This window comes from Equus asinus, chromosome 1, assembly GCF_041296235.1.
Source record: "Equus asinus isolate D_3611 breed Donkey chromosome 1, EquAss-T2T_v2, whole genome shotgun sequence".
NCBI lineage: Eukaryota > Metazoa > Chordata > Mammalia > Perissodactyla > Equidae > Equus > Equus asinus.
The window spans coordinates 155,763,149-155,783,605 of NC_091790.1; the positions used below are offsets into that span (position 1 = coordinate 155,763,149).

A 20,457-nucleotide genomic window follows, 5' to 3' on the forward strand; every position below is an offset into this window, starting at 1 on the left:
TGTTCCTGGGTCCCTCAGGACTGTAAGAGTCAGAGAGAGGGTTCTCGGTCAGCCACCACCACCAGGACACTGTGCAGACAAAACACACCCCCAGTCTTTCTAAGAAAAAGGCCTATTTACTTGTCTTGGCACCTGAGTGGCAGGCTTCTGGTTTGGCACACATCTAAGGGCCTACAGTGGTGCTCTTACAGAACAGAGGCCGGTCCACACCGTCTTTGCCCTCTCCCTCTGCCTCTCTCGGCTCACTGGTGTCTCCCAGAAAGGAGGTTATCCCCTCATCTGGCACCCCGATTTTTGCATCTGCCCCCAGGGGACATTTCTAGATCACCTAGCTCTGGTGGCCAGCAGGGCATATGCTCATGGGTCCCACAGGACTGCAACCAATGGAGAAAGAGCTCTTAACTGGCTACCATCCCCAGGGGACAACAGACCCAGGAGCCCAGTCTCTCTGTGAAAGAGGCCTATTAGCTTATCTTCATAGCTGGGGTCTGAGGGGTAGGCTTCTAACCAAACACAGACCTAAGGGCTGACCAAATGCTTTCCAGAAACATTAGAGGGCAGGCGCTATCCTTCCGTTCTCCCTCTGCCACACTCCAGAGTGCTAGTGTCTCCCAGAGGGGAGCTTCTACGCGTGTCTGGTCCCCAGGTTTTTGCAGCTGCCGCCCAGGGGATGCCTTGATCACCCGGCTCTGGTGGCAAGTAGGGTTTGCATTCCTGGGTCCCATGGGTGTGTAACAAATGGACAGACAGTTCTTGGCTGGCTACCACCCCCAGGCCACGGCACAGACACAGAATGAAACACACCCCCAGTCATCTGTGAAAGAAGCCTATGTGCTTGTCTTGGAGCATCAGCCTGAGGGGCAGGCTTCAAGTTTGGCACACATCTAAGGCCTACTGAAGTGCTCTCCAGGGACAGAGGCCAGTGGATGCCACCTTGGTGCTCTGCATCTGCCTCTCACCAGGTCACCAGTGTCTCCCAGAAAGGAGCTTGTACAATCATCGGACACCCCGATTTTTGTGACTGCCACCCACAGGACACACTTCTAGGTCACCCAGCTGTGGTGGCCAGTGGGACTTATGCTTGCATTCCCAGAGGACTACATATATTGGCATACTGTAAAAGCTGCTTCCTGAGGCTCTGGCTTCCAATCAGCCTGAATCTAGGTACTGACTGAGATCTTCCTCTCTGGGACACTGACAGGTCTTGGCAAACCCTCAACTACTGGGAGCCACTAAAAATGAAATAGGCTGCTTAGACAATCAAAAAGGTCTGAGACAACCACGAGCTAGGGCAGGGTTGAACAGTAAGGTTCATCTCCTACATGAGGCTGTTCCCTGAAGACTGGGAGAGGTGAGACCGGGAGCAACTGTTTTATCTTATGAACAGAAACCAACACAGAGAGTCAAGGAAAATGAAGAAACAAAGCAATATGTTCCAAAAGAAAGAACAAGATGAAACCTCAGAAAAAGTCCTTAATGAAATGATATAAGTGATTTAACTGAGAAGAGTTCAAAATAACAGTCATAAAGATACTCACCAAGCTTGGGAAAAGAATGAATGAACACAGTGAGAACTTCAACAAACAGAGAGAAAATATAAGAAAGTACCAAATAGATGTCACAGAGCTGAAGAATACAATAACTGGACTGAAAATACACTAGAAAGCTTCACTAGAGGGGTAGACTAGATGAAGAAGAAGAAGAAAGGACCGGTGAACTTGAAGACAGGGCAGTGGAGCTCACCCAAAAAGAGTGGCAAAAAGAAAACAGAATCAGGGCCGGGCCCATGGCCTAGTGGTTAAGTTCAGTGCACTCCACTTCAGTAGCTTGGGTTCAGTTCCTGTGCATGGACCTACACCACTTGTCGGCGGCCATGCTATGGCAGCGACCCACATACAAAACAGAGGAAGAGTGACACAGATGTTAGCTCAGGCCAAATCTTCCTCAGGAAAAAAAAGAATAAAAAAAAGTGAAGATACCTTAAGGGACTATGGGACAACCTCAAGCAGACCAACATTCACATTGTCAGAGTTCCAGAAGGAGCAGATATAGAGAAAAGGGCAGAAAACCTATTTGAAGAAATAATGGCTGAAAACTTCCCTAACTTGGGGAAGGGAAGAGACATCTAGATCCAGGAAGCCCAGAGAGTTCCAAATAAGAAGAACTCAAAGAGTCCCACACCAAGACATATTATAATTAAAATGCCAAAAGTTAAAGACAAGGAGAGAATCTTAAAAGCAGCAAGAGAAAAACAACTTGTTATGTACAAGGGAACCCCCATAAGACTATCAGCAGAAACTAGGCAGGCCAGAAAGAAGTGGCACAATATATTCAAAGTGCTGGGAAAAAAAAAACTTCCAACTAAGAATACTCGACCTAGCAAAGTTGTCATTCAGAATTGAAGGCTGCTCAGTGTTGGCTGCTGACTGATCAAGGCTATGGTTGCTGAAGGTTGAGGTGGCCGTGTCAATTTCTTAAAATAAGACAAGAATGAAGTTTGCTGCATTGATTGACTCTTCCTTTCATGAACGATTTCTCTGTAGTATGAGACGCTGTTTGACAGCATTTTACTCACAGAACTTCTTTCAAAATTGTAGTCAATCCTCTCAAACCCTGTCACTGCTTTATCAACTAAGTTTACATAATCTAAACCCTTCATTGTCATTTCAACAATCTTCACAGCACTTCACCAGGAGTAATTTCCAACTCAAGAAACCACCTTCTTTGCTCATCCATAAGAAGCAACTCCTCATCCATTAAAGTTTCACCATGAGATTGCAGCAACTCAGTCACATCTTCAAGTTCCACTTCTACTTCTCTTGCTACTTCTGCCACATCTGCAGTTACCTCCTCCACTTTAATCTTGAATTCCTCAAAGTCACCCTTGAGGGTTGTAATCAACTTCTTCTACACTCCTGTTAATGTTGATATTTTGACCTCTTCCTATGAATCACAAATGTTCTGAATGGCATCTAGAATGGTGAATCTTTTCCAGAAGTTTTTCAATTGACTTTGCCCAGATCCATCAGAGGAATCACTAGCTATGGCAGCTATAGCCTTACGAAATGTATTTCTTAAATAATAAGACTTGAAAATTGCAAGGACTCCTTGATCCATGGGCTGCAGAATAGATGCTGTGTTAGCAGGCATGAAAACAACATTCATCTCATTGTACGTCTCCATCAGAGCTCTTGGGTGACCAGGTGCACTGTCAACGAGCAGTAATATTTGGAAAGGAATTTTTTTTCTGAGTAGTAGTTCTCAACAGTTGGTTTAAAATATACAGTAAACCATGTTGTAAACAGATGTGCTGTTATCCAGGCTTTGTTGTTCCATTTACAGAGCACAGGCAGAGTAGATTTAGCATAATTCTTAAGGGCCTTAGGATTTTTGGAATGGGAAATGAGCATTGGATTCAACTTAAAGTCACCAGCTGCCTTAGCCCCTAACAAGAGAGTCAGCCTATCCTTTGAAGCTTTGAGGCCAGGCATTGACTTCTCCTCTCTAGCCATGAAAGTCCTAGATGGCATCTTCTTCCAATAGAAGGCTGTTTCATCTACATTGAAAATCTGTGGTTTAGTGTAACTGCCTTTGTTAATTATCTGAGCCAGATCTTCCGGAGAACTTGCTGCAGCTTCTCCATCAGCACTTGCTGCTTCACCTGGCACTTTTTTGTTATGGAGGCAGCTTCTTTCCTTAAATCTCATGAACCGACCTCTGCTAGCTTCAAACTTTCCTTCTGCAGCTTCCTCACCTCTCTCAGCCTTCGTAGAATTAAACAGAGTTAGGGCCTTGCTCTGGATTAGGCTTTGGTTTAAGGGAATGTTGTGGCTGGTTTGACCTTCTATCTAGACCACAAAACTTTCTCCATATCAGCAGTGAGGCTGTTTCACTTTCCTATCATTCATGTGTTCACTGGAGTAGTACTTTTTATTTTCCTTGAAGAATTTTTCCTTCACATTCACAACTTGGCTAACTGTTTGGCACAAGAGGCCCAGCTTTCAGCTTGTCTCAGTTTTCGACACACCATCCTCACTAAACTTAATCATTTCTAGTTTTTTATTTAAGCTGAGAGTCATGTGACTTTTCCTTTCACTTGAACACTTAGAGGCCATTGTAGGGTTATTAATTGGCCTCATTTCAATATCGTTGTGCCTCAGGGAATAGGGAATCCCAAAGAGAGGGAGAGAGACGGGGGACTGGCTGGTTGGCGGGGCAGTCAGAACACACACATTTATCAGTTAAGTTTGCCGACTTAGATGGGCATAGTTTGTGGTGCCCCAAAACAATTACAATAGTAACATCAGAGATCACTGATCACAGACCATCATAACAAATATAACAATAATGAAAAAGTTTCAAATATTGCGAGAATTACCAAAATGTGACACAGAGGCACAAAGTAAGCAAATGCTCTTGGAAAAATGGCATCCACAGACTTGCTTGATGCAGGGTTGCCACAAACCTTCAATTCATTAAAAACGCAATATCTGTGAAGCGGAATAAAGTGAAGTGTACTAAAACAAGGTGCAGCTGTAGAGAAAACCCTCAAGACTCCACCAACAAACTGTTTGAACTAATAAATTCAGTAAAGTTGCAGGATACAGAGCCAATATACAAAGATCTCTCTTGCTTCTATACACTAATAGCGAACTATCAGAAAGAGAAATTAAGAAAACAATCCCACTTACAATTGCATCAAAAAGAATAAAACACCTAGGAATAAATTTAATCATGGAGGTGAAAGACCTGTACACTGAAAACTATTAAGACATTGATGAAAGAAATTGAAGAAGACACCAACAAATGGAAAGCTCTCCTGTGCTCATGGACTGGAAGAATTAACATTGTTAAAACGTCCATACTACCAAAAGCAATCTACAGATTCCAAACAATCCTTATCAAAATCCAATGGCATTTTTCACAGAAATAGAACAAACCTAAAATTTTTATGGAACCATAAAAGACCCTGGATAGGCAAGGCAATCTTGAGAAAGAACAAATTTGGAGGCATCACACTCCCTAATTTCAAACTACATTACAAATCTACAGTAATTCAAACAGTATGGTATTGGCGTAAAGACAGACACATAGATCAATAGAACAGAGCAGAGAGGCCATAAACCCATGCATCTGTTGTTAGTGCCAGCAAGTCAATTCCGACTCATAGAGACCCGTGCACAGCAGAGCAGAACCCTGCCTAGTATTCTGCACCATCCTCTCACCTATCAGACAGTGCTCCACTGCTATTCATAGGGTTTACATGCCAATTTTTTGAAAGTGGGTGGCCAGGTCCTTTTTCCTAGTCTGTATTAGTCTGGAAGCTCCACTGAAACCTGTCCACCATGGGTGACCCTGCTGGTATTTGAAATAGTAGTGGCATAGCTTTCAGCATCACAGCAACAGACAGCCACCACAGTATGACAACTGACAGACAGGTGGTGTGGTTTCCTGACCAGGAAAATAAGGCAGCTTGCAGCGGTAAGAATGCTGAATCTTAACCACTAGACCACCAGCGCTGGCTAAACCACACATACATGGTCAATTCATTTACAACAAAGGAGCTAAGAATATACCATGGGGAAAAGACAGTCTCTTCAATAAATAGTATTGGGGAAACTGGAGAGCCACATGCAAAAGAATGAAACTGGACCACTATCTTAGACCAGACACAAAAATTAACTCAAAATGGATCAAAGATTTGAACATAAGACCTGAAACCATAAAACTTCTAGAAGAAAACATAGGCAGTAAGCTCCTTGACATCGGTCTTGGCAATGACTTTTTTGGATTTGACACCAAAAGTCAAGGCAACAAAAGCAAAAATACACAAGTGGGACTAGATCAAACTAAAAAACTTGTACGCAGCAAAGGACTCATCAACAAAATGAATGGCAACCTACTGAATGGGAAAAAAAATTGCAAATCATATATCTGACAAGGGGTTAACATCCAAAATATATAAAGAAATCATAGAACTCAATAGCAAAAAACCAATAATCAATTAAAAATGGGCAGAGGATCTGAATAGACATTTTTCTAAAGAAGACATACAGATGGCCGGTGGGTACATGAAAAGGTGCTCATCACTAATCTTCAGGGAAATGCAAATCAAAACCACAATGAGATCACCTCACAACCATCAGAATGGCTATCACTAAAGAGACAAGAAATAACAAGTGTTGGAGAGGATGTGGAGAAAAGGGAACCCTCGTACACTGCTGGTGGGAGTGTAAACTCGTGCAGCCACTAAGAAAAACAGTATGGAGACTCCTCAAAAAGTTAGAAATAGAATTACCATCTGATCCAGCAATTCCACTAAATCAAAAAGATATGTGCACCCCCTGTTCATTGGAGCTTACTTAAAACAGCTAAGATATGAAAACAACCAAAGTGTCCATTGATGGATGAATGGATAAAGAACATGTGCAATATATACAATGGAATATTATTCAGACATAAAAATGAAGAAAACTTGCCATTTGCGACAACATGGATGGTCCTTGGGGGCATTATGCTAAGCAAAATAAATCAGAGAAAGACAAATACTGTATGACTAACTTAGGTTATCTTAAAAAAAAAAAAAAGCTCATAGATATGGAGAACAGATTGCTGGTTGCCAGAAGCAGGGGTAAGAGGTGGGAAAATGGGTGAAGGTCATCAAAAAGCACAAACTTCCAGTTGTAAAATAAATAAGTCATGGGGATGAAATGTACAACATGGTGACTACAGTTTACTATATTGTATATTTGAAAATTGCTAAGAGAGTAAATCTTAAAAGTTCTCATCGCAAGAAAAAAATAAATTTTGTAACTATGTAAGGTGATGAATGTTAACTAGACATATTGTTATGATCATATTGCAATATATACAAATATCAAATCATTGTGTTGTACACCTAAAACTAATATAATTTTATATCACTTATATCCTCCCCGAAAAAGTTAAGCACTATAAAGCCAAAAACTGGAGTTATTCTTTAGAAAGCTGGAAATAGGACTCAAGATGAGGCCATTTTCTGTTCTAGCACATTCCCCAGATTCTAAGGAGAGAAGACTGTCGTTGTAGGAGGAAAACATCAACTCAGACGGGCCGAAGATTAACAGGAGCACTAACAGAAAAGTTTTATACTGATCTGACCTCCGCTGTGACTGACAGGTAAATGAGATCTCAGTTCAGAGATGCAAAAGGGCATCATTGGTTTAGAAATCTGCTGTAGATGTCTTCAGGAGCACTTAAAGATTTCACTATCCCCAGGCTTCCAAGCTCAGAAACAAGAAGTAAGTCTCACGGTATGTGTCAGTTCTAGGTGGCTGCCTGTGTGCAAGGTTGCAGAGAATTTGCAGCTGTGTCCAGGCTCAGGGAGAAGGGGACTGTGGTGCATTTGCAATGTTGGCCATGTGCTACCTATTTGACATCACTGATCCAGCCTATTGATAGAAATGTTTCAGTAAGTAATATGGTATGTGCAGAAAAGGCCTCTTACAAGCTGGAGAACTCTGGCCTGTGGATTAGCCCCTGATAGAATGCCTGTATTTGAGGACTCTGTCTGATATACTGATGTTAACATCAGGGGAAAGGTCTCTAGCGGAGTTCCACAGTGCTCTGTCTTATGTCCTGTCCCAGTCAAAACTTTTATTCATGACCTGGAACAAGACATAGGGCATACATTCATCAGCATATAGAGGAGAGGCATTCTCTCTGATTAATCCTTTAAAAGGTGGAGATTCCTGGGCCTCCATTCTTGTGTGGTGCTGGGGAGGAACCCTGAATACATCAGGAACTCAATGCCCTGACTCATATCTCCTTGGGGGAAGTTGTGGGGACTAGAAGACTGGGCTGGTTTGCCAGGTCTTGCCTTTCTGAGAAGGAACTGAGACCCCTGCTTCCTCACACAGTATAACCACCTTCTGGTACCAGACCCCGCAGCCTGGTGAGCTCTGGATGGGAGTGGGAGAGAAGGGGCAGGGCAGGTCCACTGCCGGACACTAACTGGGTGGCCGTGCCCTGGGGAGCGCCATTTCTGGACCAGTGTGCTCGCTGTGGAGCTGCATCCGAGGCTCTCCGCAGCCTCCCTGCCCAATGGCCACCATGCTGCCCTGGGAGCAGGGCAATGAGTTTGCGAGTAGGAACAAGAGGATGAGGAGGAGGAAACCACTCAGCAGGGCTGGGACCGGTGTGAACCACAGCTGTGCCTGGGGAGGCTGTGCCCGCCACGCCCGCGCTGGCGGAGGGCAGAGGGGCGCTCCTGGGAGCGTGCAGGAGGCCGAGAACAGGCCTCCTTTGTGCCTAAGCCGCTGACTTTTCCTGGCAATCATGTAAACGTCGCCAGCCTTCCCCTTCCTGTCCTGCCTGTACTGCTCAAAGGCAGGGGACCATGTGTACCAAAGCTTCCGAAGCAGCAAGCAAAGCAGTTCCAAGGCAACAACAGCATTTCTTCCTTTTTTCCGTACCTGCTAGCGCGCTGACCAAGAAATAGGCCGTAGAGAAGAGCTTCTGGCTGCCGACCCCGTCTTCCAGGCAAGGACACCCGCCCTGCACCCTGTACCCCACCAGCCGCAGGAAGGCTGTGAGGTCCTGCCGGTGTGGGGGCTTCAGCTCCCCCAACATCGCCAGCGGGGGTGACAGGCTGTGGACCAAGTCGTCACACTGCAGGGGAGGAGACAAGAGACAGACGCGATGAAGCTAGAGGCCAAGCTGGGCACAACCTGGGCGTCTGCCCCACGACAGGCAGCCCCTTGTCCATCACCATCTCCCAACTAAAGCAAGATCCGCAGCTTTTTTCTGTGTTTTGAAATTCCTAATCCACCAGGTTAGATTTCCCCCTAAGGAGACAGTAAACTGAGCCTCGCCCAGGGACTATTCTTTCCCAGTGAGAGAAGGGGCATGCAGGAACTAGTGGGTGGAACCCTCCAGGGCAGGGTGTGTCAGGTTGTACCAGGAAGAGGTGATGACACGCAGACTGAGGAGGGGAACCCAAAGGCATCATCCTATCGTGGTCCTGAGATCTAGACTGGGCACCCCAGCCCCAGCCACATTCCCAGCTGGGCCCGGGGCAGCCTCATCCATCCTCACGGGTCCTGCTGGAAGCTGGGTGGCCCTGCTGAGAGCTGGGTGGCCCTGGCCACCCTGGCATCAACCAGCCACTTCTGCTCCATCGTGGCCTCCATGTCCAGATCCATTCGGATGAGAGCCCACAGCCCCCTCCCTCAGGCAACTTGCTTCTCCAGCACCTGACAGGGCAGCTGAGCTCTCTCCAGAGGGTGCTGGCCTGACCTTTCCCTCTTGGAAAGAGCTGTTTTAGGAAGTAGAAGTCAGCGGCCTTTTTGAAACATTTGTGTTCTCCCTGGGGCTAGCATGCCCTCCCAGGAGCTCTGCATCCTCCAGAATGTCCTGGGCTGTGGGACTATTCCAACAACTACAGGTTCCATCACTGGTCATGAAGCTCTTTGGCACAATGCAATTTCAAGAGGGAAAAATAATATGAATGATCTCCTGGGAACCATAAAGCATTAAATCAGAAAATCAGAGTTCAAACTCTCTGCATAACAGAAAAAAAAGACAGAAAAAACCCACAAAACCAACCATAGTAAAAATCAGGTTTATAGCACCCAGCCTGCTTCAGGGAAGGCAAGCACCAAGTCTGGGTGGCTGGAGGTTGGCAGCTGGCATGTCCCTCACCATTTGTAAAATTAATAGTTAAGGAACTCAACCTCTCCCGAAGATCCTTCTTCTGCAAAATAGAAAACACAGAAGCCTGCTTTTCAATCTGTTCTAAATAGAACAGGTTGACCTGTTGGACTGTAACACATAGATAGCCTCCTTGTAGTGGGTTAAATAACAGCCCCCAAATATGTCCCCCTGGAACTTCAGAATGTGACTTTATTTGGAATAAGGATCTTTGAAGAGGTAATTAAGGTGAGGATCTCAAGATGAGATTCTCCTAGGGTGGAGTGGGCCCTACATCCAATGGCGGCATCTCTTAAGAGACAGAAACAGAGACACCACACAAAAACAGAGAAGACCATCTGAAGACAGAGGAGAGACTGGAATGATGCAGCCACAAGCCCAGGGATGCCAGGAGCCACCAGAAGCTGGAGGAGGCAAGGAAGGGGGGCCTTTGGGGGAAGCACAGCCTGGCTGACACCTTGACTTCAGACTTCTGGCCTCCAGAACCATAAGAATAAATTTCTGTTGTCTTCAGCCACAAAGTTTAGGTCATTTGCTACAGCAGCACTAAGGAACTTTGGGTTCCTGACATCAGCTACTTTCTGCAGTTAGAAAACTGAGCTGCTGGGAGTAAGAAAAAAAGGAGGTGGGGAAGTTTGAAATGCAATTGTATTCCAGCTCAAAGCCTTGTCCCCAGAGCTGTAGCCTATCCTCATCTCCAGAAAACCCAGGTGAGGACACTGCCTCGAGGTCTTACCACTTGTTCCAGGACCACGAGTAATTCTTCATCAGACAGTACCGCCTGGAGGACGGTGTTCAGCGCTGTCCGGTGCTGCTCCGGCAGCTCCACAAAGGGAAAGAAATTCTTCTCCAGGAGCCGAGTTCCTGTGAAAGCAGCAGCGAACACAGTCCCGTGACTGCCACGCGTGTCTCAGAACAAGGGACAGCAGCTCTTGCATTTTATGACTAATTGTCCTCAGTTCTTTCACAGACACTCCCTGCTGCACAGTCAGTCGTGGAACTCAGAAATACAGAACATCGAGTTAAATTCCACCCTGTGTGTTTTTCAATAACCAGTAACTACTACAAGACAAAGAAAGGGGGCAGGGACAGAAAGACAGAAAAGAAAGAGGGCCACCCAGACTTCACTCTGTTTTAGATGACTCACTAAACATTAATTAAGTCTAATTGATTATTTTCTGGGAAAGTCATTTAGACTCCTCTTTAGCATGATTTTTTTTTTTTTTGAGGAAGATTAGCCCTGAACTAACTACTGCCAATCCTCTTTTTGCTGAGGAAGACTGGCCCTGAGCTAACATCCATGCCCATCTTCCTCTACTTTATATGTGGGACACCTACCACAGCATGGCTTTTGCCGAGCGTTGCCATGTCCGCACCCGGGATCTGAACCGGGGAACCCTGGGCCGCTGAGAAGCAGAATGTGCAAACTTAACCACTGTGCCACGGCGCCAGCCCCTAGCATGATTTCTATAGAAGTGAATTATCAAGGCTGAATTACTAAACATCTGTCAGTCTTTTACAATGCTTCAGAGCCATGCAAATTCCAAAATACATTATTTTTCATGTCCTTTCTTCTAATACATTGCAGATTTTATATCCTTTAACATTTAATGCATGCTTTTCAGAGAGACTGGCACCCTATTTTCGTGGCAGGTGCAGCTGTTGCATTTTCCCATTCACACTTCTTCGGCAGTCCAGGAGAACAGGCATGCAGGCCCACCCGCTGGGTTGCTCACATCCTCTGTAGGATTCTTGAGCCTCTCCCCTTAGAATCTTCCTTTTCTTCCTTTTAAGATAGTCAAAAGTTTCTAGTAAATTAAGCCCAGGGGGATTTAAAAGCAAGATTTGATAAACCAAAGCTTTCGTATGCAAGGATGCATACTAATACATAAATGCATCACCTCTGTTGATGGTAAATTCCAGCACATGGTTGTAGAGGAGCTCCACGGAGAGGGACATGTCACATCAGTATCTGACATATTCAGAAACTGCTCTATAAACACTACTAGGTCTTTACCACCCCAGCCTGGAGAGAAGAACTGTCCTGGTTGGTGTAGGGTCCAAGGGCACAAAGGCCAGGCTAGCCCCCTACCCAACTCCTGCCTAACACGCCCAGCCTCCCTGCTCCACCCCGGGCTGACCAGAACAGACAACTTACAGGGTGGACTGTTGGGAAAGGAAATTATAAGAAAGTCGTAGCCCATAGACTGTCTTGTCACTTCCCTGTAGCACAGTTCAAGGCTGCAGGACCACTGCTGCTGTGGTTCTAACCCATGACATTGACAGTGCTTAAGTGGCAGCTGAAAATCACACCCAGTTATTAATCTCAAGGAAGCAGAGGAGGGGCCTGCAGCCCTGCAGTAGATGGGAAAGCCTTATCCTAAGACTGCTCCTTGTGGACCGGCCTGGGGGCGCAGCAGTTAAGTTCGCACATTCTGCTCCAGCAGCACAGGGTTCGCCAGTTCAGATCCTGGGTGCAGACCTACACACTACTTGTCAAGCTATGCTGTGGCAGGCATCCCACATGCAAAGTAGAGGAAGATGGGCTCGGATGTTAGCTCAGGGCCAGTCTTGCTCAGCAAAAAGAGGAGGATTGGTGGCAGATGTTAGCTCAGGGCTAATCTTCCTCAAAAAAAAAAAAAAAAAAAGATTGGGCCTTCACTGCCATTTCTTCCAACTCTGATATTTTTGCTACAGAAACAAAAGCATCTTCTGTTTGGGACTCACTGAAGCCTCATAGATGAGTCTCTTCTTACCCTCCGCACCAGAGCATCTTCTGAACTGCTCCTGGCTCTTTTTACTAAGCTCTTATCTAACTGTGTCTCCTTGTCCTGGCCCTTCTCCTCGTCTACTGTATACTTCACTCCCCCTCCTCCCCCACCCCCCCAAAAAACCAACTTCTTAAAACACAAAATGCTGTGGGGAGCAAAAGGAATTGCTGCAGGCAAATCACAGGTCCTCCCCTCCTCCTCGCTGGATGCTGTGGCACCAGACGCCTTATGTCATGTGGATGAAGAGCCTCCAAGAGAGCATTTTGCAATGCTGACAAAGCGTTGCTTGTCTTGGCAATGAAGCCCGGACTATAATGAAACAGATGCAGAACCCGGGTTCTCTCTCCTTGCTGCTGACGAGCTATTCTTAGGAGTCAGCAAGGCTTCTGCGGTTAAAAAGGAAAAAGTAAATGCCAGGCCCCTGATGCTTTCACTCCCGAGTCTCCCAGTCTCCCACCCCTTCCTCAAACACCACACCCAGGACCTGAGGTTCCCAAGATCCAACACAGGTGAATCCCGATGAGTAGACTAGGACTGACTCAGAGGCACCGTCCTCTCTTTCTCAGACATTTTCCATGAAGTCACTAAGGAGTCACCACTCCTAAAGGCCACATTAGCTCTTGGGCTACAGTGCTCAACTAGCCATCAGCTCACTGTGCCCCACCCTGCTGGCAATACCTTGTTTTAAAACACTCAATGGCCCATCTGGGGTAGGCAGCCCCTGCCCAGCATCTGGCGCATCCCAGAACGGAAAGTCTTGTAAGGCCCCGGCGTCCGGGAGGACAATGTCGCTCCTCCTCTGGTGCTCAAAGCCACCATGCTTCCCTCGTAGGAGACAGAATTCTGTAATGCGGGAAAAATGACAAGTCAGGCACAAGTTGGACCTGGCTTTACCTAATTCCGGCAGGGCACTCTTCTCCATAAACCCGCTTCCCAGACACATCATGCTGTTTGACCAAACCTCATTCACTTCCTCCAAATCCAAGAGAAATGGTGGTTCTTAACATGAAACTCTCCAGTGTGTCCTCTTTGAAGAGGCAGGAAGCAATCTTTCAAATATCAGAAGTACTTCCTCAGCCTGGTTTGAACAAACCAACTCTAAACAAACAAAGAGAACTCACCATATTTGAAATTGAGAAAACCTGAATTTGACTGAACTGATTATTGAGAATATACTTAAGTGCACAAGTGGTTATATGGTTATGTTCTTAAAGAGTCAAATTTTCTTCATTAATAAATAACTAATTAATTTTTCATTAATAAATAAATAGAATAATACACAGTAATAAAAAAATAAACTACTGATTTCTGCAATTATATGAATGAATCTCACAAACATGTTGAGTAGACAATCCAGACACAAAAGAATATATTATACGTGAATCTATATGAAGGCAAAACTAGTCTTTTTTCAAAAGCCTTATCTTTTAGAGATATTGAAATATTTATAGACAAAACAATATAAGGCCTAGGATTTGCTTCAGAACAATTGAGCAAGGGTGGAGGGAGGTGGTGAAGTTACAGAGAAAACCTGAAATGCCCTAGTTATTGAAGCTGGGTGCCAGGTACATGGGGGTTCATTACATTATCTCTACTTTTGAACATGTGTGTAATTCTCCATGATAAAAAATTTTCCAAAATAATAAAAAGAAATGTTCCTTAAATACTTTCATATTTGAGAACCCAACTAAGGAATCTAAGTTGTAGGTAAAAATGTACAGTTACTGTGTCCTTGCGGAGGAAAAACAACAAGTGAACTCATGAATTAGGGTTCTTTTTATGCTTCTATTTAATCATTTGTGTCCTTAAGCACAGGTTATGGAATAAGCATGTGGCTGAGCCTGGCATGTGAGTGACACGTGGAAGGCATGGGTGTTAGCATGTATTTTGATTTGCTTGTGGGCACTAATGACGTTCATAAAGATAGAACGGTGGTCTAAAGACAAACGAGTAATCCTTCCTTCACTCACTCAACCGACCCACACTCACTGGTGGCCCCAGCTCGCCCGCCCTTTGCACCAGGCACTGAGGTAAGTGTGAACCAGCCCCCAGTAAGTAATGACTTTGCTGCCCGAGGACAGGGACCATGACCACTAACACAGCCTCAAATCCTGCTGGGAGTCCTGTGGGGCCCCCACGGGTACTTTTGGAGCCTATTGCACCAGCACAACATCTGCCTTTATACGCACCCAGATGCCCAAAGCCACTGCCAGTTCCTTCATTCTTTTCAGTGTCAGGCCCTGTGTCAGGAGTCAGAGATACAAAACGACTACAACGCAGGCCTTGACAATAAGTGTGGTACCAGTGGGGAAAGGGGTAACCTGGGGTGGTGCTGGAGGAGGTGGGTGAGTCACTGAAGCCAGAGTGGGGCTTATGGAGAAAGAACCAGAAAATGTTTCTTGTAGGAAGCAGTGTCTAAGCAGCCTCCTAAAGGCTCGCCAGGCAAAGAGGCAGACAGGCCCCTCCAGACAGAGAAGCACCAGCCACGGGGGCTCGGGGACAAGAGCGGAGCGTTCCCAGACGGTGGGAACTTTGACCAGATGGCTGCGGTGGGAAGCGCTGGAGATGAGAAGAAAGGCTGCACACATGCGGGGGCTAGACCACAATGCCCTGCAAGTGGCAGACTATCTCGGGACAAAGGGGGCCTTGGAAGGCTGTGTGAGCAGGTGAGTAAAATGACCAGATCTTTGTTTCTAAATAATCACATTAGTTATACTGCTAGGATGGAACAGACGGGGGAAGACTCAGAGATGCAGAGGAGCCAATTGAGAGTCTCTGGCGGGAACTGACGGGGAGACGTGGGTGTCGGGCGGTGGGCCTGGCCAGGAGCACACAGCCCGGGGCAGGAGGGATGCACGGGCTCACAGCCACCAGGTGCTTTACCAAAAAGACGCTGGCAAACGCCCCCCTGTACAAAGCACGGGCCAAAGTTCAAGATGACAAATGGTGTTGCCAAGTGGCCACGAGAGGGGAGCTGGTGGTGCAGGAAGGGGTCGTGGCTGAGAGAACCCCTCAGCAAGGATGGACTGCACAGATGCCACCCCCAAGGGACATGGAGAGAGTCAGCCTCCTCTCCAAGTTTCAAAGGACAAATACGCTCCTTGTCAAATGTCCCCCCACCCGCAACGAGGGAGGAGAGATCAAGCAGCCTCTTAAGGGTCCTTCTGGCCCCCGCAGGTCTATGTTCATGAAGCAGATCAGAATATTCTGTGGCAAGAGGGACAGAAAACACAGATGGAGAATAAAAGCAGAACTAGTTAAAAACCAGGCAGGGAGTCACACAGAGGCTGCCCGACCACCGAGCTGCGCAGGAGGGGCAGCGGCCAGCAGTGGGACAGGGCAAGGGTGAGGGGCTTCCCGGCCCTGCGGTGGGAGGCCAAGCAAGGAACCTTGAGAACTCCCCAGGGCACCTCTTCTCAGCAGCGCTGAGAAGAGTTTATCTTCAAAGACAGCAGAAGCAAGCCAAGATAAAAGGCTTGGAATTGAAATGCAAACAGGAGAGCCACACCAGGCGAAGCTGTGCCTTTCCAACCCTGGCTGAGAAAAGAGGGGCCCCGGTGGGAGCGACACAGGCCCCGACAGAGCTGCAGGCAGGCCGGGCACTGCCATCCCCATGGAAGGGGCGCCCACAGGCTGAATGGCAGCCCCAGCCTGGCCCCCAGCCACTGAAGGGTCCTCTCAGCACTGTGGGCAACCTCCGGTGTCGGCCAAGCTTTCAAAAGGCCTTACAAAAGCGACACCTTGACCGCCAATCCATCTGGACAGGATAACCAAGGCGTAGCATCCTATGCTGAAACCACAATAGCACATGTGGTAATGGCTTATCATGCACCAATAACAGAAACCTGAGGGACAACATTGCCTTAGTGCAATTTGTTTGGTAGATGGAAGTCTTTCAAATAGAAAGAATAAAATAATAATGAAAATGCCTAGGATGATGCACATTTGGAACTGTGGGCCTAAAGGATGTAGGTCATGATTCTTGGTATTCCTGGTATCCATGTGTCCCTGACCTCCCTCTCTAGACCAACTTCTGAAAAGTGACACCTTCACTTTTTGTTACCTCCCTGTGAAAGGAAAGAGGGAGGCGGGGCGATGGCATTCCATGACTCCGCGGTCCCTCCTCCGGCTCCTCACACACCCATGAGCTTGTTGACCTCCAGTGAGGACTGTCAGCGTTCTCAGTGCCTGGAGGTGGAGCTGAACGGTGTAGTAACTCAGGCGGGCCAAGTCAGGGCCAAAGGCTGACTCCAGGAAGACTTCCACATCGCTTCCCTGTCCTCGCAGAGCAGGAGGCAGCAATAGACACGTGCACAGTCTTTCATGGCACGCTTTTTAGAACTTTCTCATTACGGAAAAAGTGAAACCGCACAAGAACGGAGAGAGTAGTCTAATGAACCTCCACACACCATCCACCAGCCTTGAGGACTGCTCTTTCCCTCCTCCCACCACCCACACACACCCTACTCTCACCCAGATTATTTCTGAAGCAAACCGCAGACATATTACCCTTTCATCTGTGAAGCATTCACTATAAATCTCTAAAAAATAAGATAACTCTTTTTTATAAACATAACCATGATATCATTATATATCTAAAAAAGGTTAACAATAACGTATTACGTTACATTTATTCATTCATGTCCCCAAGAAGCAGCCAGTTTTCTTGGGCTCAACACGACCTCTTCTCAGGAAGAGCGTGGGAGAGGGGCCATGAGGACCTAAGGTCAGCAGAGCTGGCGAAGCCAAAGCCCTTATTTTCTTCAAGTCAGGCAATGACCTCCCAGCTCTGAACACTCTGGTGATCAGCAGAGTGAAGTCAAATACAGCACTTTTGGCTTCATACTTGGGGGAGGGAGGTGAGACGATAATGATGATGACAGTATTATTAATAGCTAAGGTGGAGTACTCAATAAATGACCGCTGTGCCAGGCCACTCACATGCCTCCTCTAATTCAACCCTCACTGCAGCCCTGGGCAAGAAGGTCTTACACCCTTCCAGAGACGGGTAAGGCTCAGCAAGATTCAACAACTTGCCTGAGACCTCAAGGACATTGTCACACTGAGGTTGATACCCAGCTCATCTGAGCCCACATTCTTAATGCTGTGCTGTGTGGGTGAAACCTTGCCCCACTCTGCTGTTTGGGCATCCCTCTCCACTGCCCTCCCAATGCAGCCCACTTGTCTCACTCGTCATGGGGTGTCCCCAAACTCTTCCGATATCTCTTGCCTCTCAATCCCCAAAGCGGTAGGGGAGCCTCTACAAGTGTGTGCTTCAAAGGAAGATGGGGTGTCCCTCAGCAATGGCTCAATCACCCTAACAGCCCCGAGCAGGAGGTGGCACTCACCGAACTGGCCGTCCAGTTTCACATACAACTCGATGACGCTGTAGGCGATGGTGGTGGGAGCCGGGATCTCCAGTGCCACGCTGGCATCCTTGATAATGTTCTCATCCTTCGTCACTGACACCTGTGGGCAAGAGCGCATGTTCCCACCTGGGCACTCAAATTCCCCCAGGTTTCTCTTTGCGTCCCCACTGTGCCCAGCCTAGTGCCTTGCACACAAGAAGTACCCAGAAAATGCCCATGGAACTGAGTAGACATGAGGGGCCAGCCAGCAGAAGCGCGCATTTAATCCTTGCTGGTCTCGTGATGTGTTCACACATTCCCAGGAAAATGGCCAACCTCGTGAAACAAAAGTGAGATTCCAGAGTTTGGAATACAGTAAGGTTAGATCTACAGTGTTCAATAAAAAAGATAATAAATAAGACAAGATGACTTCCCATTTCCCTTGCGGAGGATTATGGAAACCACTTTAAAATCCTAATGAAAATCCCGAACAACATCAAAGCCTGACCGGGAGAAGCTGGCTTAGAGCAAGCACCCCCAAGCATGTCACTTCAGACTTCTGCAGATGGCACACTGTGCTCTTAGACAAAACTAGGGGAGAGGCTGGAGGGAGGAGAGGCAAGGCCGAGAGAAGGATGGTGGGGAAATGCCGAGCAGTCAAACACCAGAGCCCTGTCCTCAAACACTGTACCAATATGCCCCTTTCCCACAATGGCCTGGGGCGAGGAAGGCAAGAATCTATTTGTTGCCCAAACACTGGAGATCAGAGACCTTTTTCAGCAACTTGATCTTGGTTAGAGTGTGATGACAGCGGCCTCCCAACTCCCAGGCAGGCTGCAGGCCTTTGGCGGAGCCAGCACAGGCAGAAACTTTGGAAGAGCCAGCTGAACGCATCTCCCCTCGGGCACCTCCCTCACGACTGCTACCCAGCCCACCCAGCCTGCCCACCCCAGGGAGAGTCCAGCTCCGGACCTATAGCCCCATCTCCTTCTAAATACAACTTTCCTGGGTCTTCTAGCAAAAGCCTGAAGTTACCCCAGAGGTAAATCTCTAGGAATAGAATATCAGGCACCGTGGCAAGCTGGAGGGGAAACAGTTTGGGGCTGATAGCCTCCTGTTCAACTGAAGTTTAGTACTGGCTCAAGGGTCAGCTTACTAAGACTGACTATAATTTAATACAGAAGCATCTGTTTATGTATATATAGACACATGTACTGATCTTTACTTTCCTCAACTCAATCCACAAAGGATTTGAGGCAGCTAGTCCCAAAGTAATCATTTCGAGACCCGTGGTTCCAAGGGGCTCAAAGGGTTATCTGTGCATTGGCTTGGCCAGCGCTCACTGATCCATTTTCTTTTGGGAATGTGCCTGACCCAAGCCTACATGGCCAATCCAAGTGTCCCATTGCCCGGACCTTGGGTCTGCTCCAAGAATGGGCTTAACCTGAGATGGTCCTGTGAGAACCAGCCCTGAAGCACTCTTTCCCCTGGGGTTGCAGCAGGTGGGATGAAAGCCTGGAGCTGCTGCACCACAAGGAGAGAGCCTGCCTAAGAGGGAATCTACCCCCAAGGAAGGCAACTCACAATGTTCTCTGAGTCCTGGATCCAGCCGTGACTGAAGCCAGATACCCCAAACGTTTTGGTTACATGAGCCAATAAATTCCTTCTTGTTTAAGCCAATTTGAGCTGGATTTCTGTTAACTTGCTACAGAAAGAGTCCTGACAAATGAAAGACACCACTCAAAGAGGCCCCTGACCAAGGTCTCCATGGTGGGGGCCAGAGAGGCTGCTGTGGCCTCTGGCCCGGGCCTCCATGCCATGGATGCACACACCTGCACGGTCTTGGTTTTGATCCCCACCATGCCACCGCACTTCTCCTCAGTCTGAATGTGCTCAGATATCACACACTTCTGCGTTGTCACTATCTTCTGTGTCAGGATGCACAGGACCTCGTTCTTCCTCTCCAGCATCTGCTGCAGCACAGGATTTTTCAGATTTATTGTTCTGAAAAAGAGAAATGGCTGTGAGTAGCCTAGTGCCTCAGGGGAGATTGATGCAGCCTGAATTTTCTCCTCTCACACAGCTGGGGGCTGAGGAGTGAACAGATGACAACCAGCATCATTTATTTCCCAGCAATGAGAGAGGGGGCAGTTCACCTGGAAAGGCATCAACCAAACCCTCCCGAGGCCACCGCGGAGCTGCCAGGCCTCTGGAGAAAGGCTGGGCACCAGAGAGAAGCCCGGGGGGGGGGGGGGGCCCTCCTGTCAACCGGCAGCACTGGATGTCAAGGAGGAAGAAAAGAAACCCAACCAGTGGGAGAGCTGCCATCCATCTGCCTTAGACCCTGGGAATTCTGCTTTGTCATTTAATCAGAGGCTGAGGGACCACAAACAACACAGCCGTGGCCCAGGAAATACAGGATTACTGTGGGGGGATGGTGACCAGTTGCTTCTCACAGAGAGGAGAGAGGAACAGGCTTAAAGTAGAAGTAGCAGGGAAGACACTGGATTTGAATTATAAAGGAACTTCTTGACCTGTCTCTCCAGGAAGGATGCGTAATCTCTTAGAAGGAGTTTTACACCACTTTACAGATGGGGAAACTGAGGCCAGTCAGGCATGACCTGCCCAGGGTCACCCAGTAGAGACCT

General features: G+C 47.3%; 1 protein-coding gene across 3 annotated transcripts in view; it reads right to left on the bottom strand.

The window, feature by feature from the left end:
- GSDME (gasdermin E) overlaps positions 1-20,457 on the bottom strand; it is a 64,682-nt gene that overhangs the window by 14,367 nt on the left and 29,858 nt on the right. For all 3 annotated transcript variants that reach the window (XM_070510426.1, XM_044765821.2, XM_070510433.1), the window contains 5 exons: positions 19,642-19,813; positions 17,810-17,930; positions 13,140-13,304; positions 10,427-10,554; positions 8,454-8,649 (listed from right to left, as the gene is read on the bottom strand). In XM_070510426.1, coding sequence (XP_070366527.1) covers positions 8,454-8,649; positions 10,427-10,554; positions 13,140-13,304; positions 17,810-17,930; positions 19,642-19,813 — 782 coding nt within the window. The remainder of the gene's footprint in view (positions 1-8,453; positions 8,650-10,426; positions 10,555-13,139; positions 13,305-17,809; positions 17,931-19,641; positions 19,814-20,457) is intronic.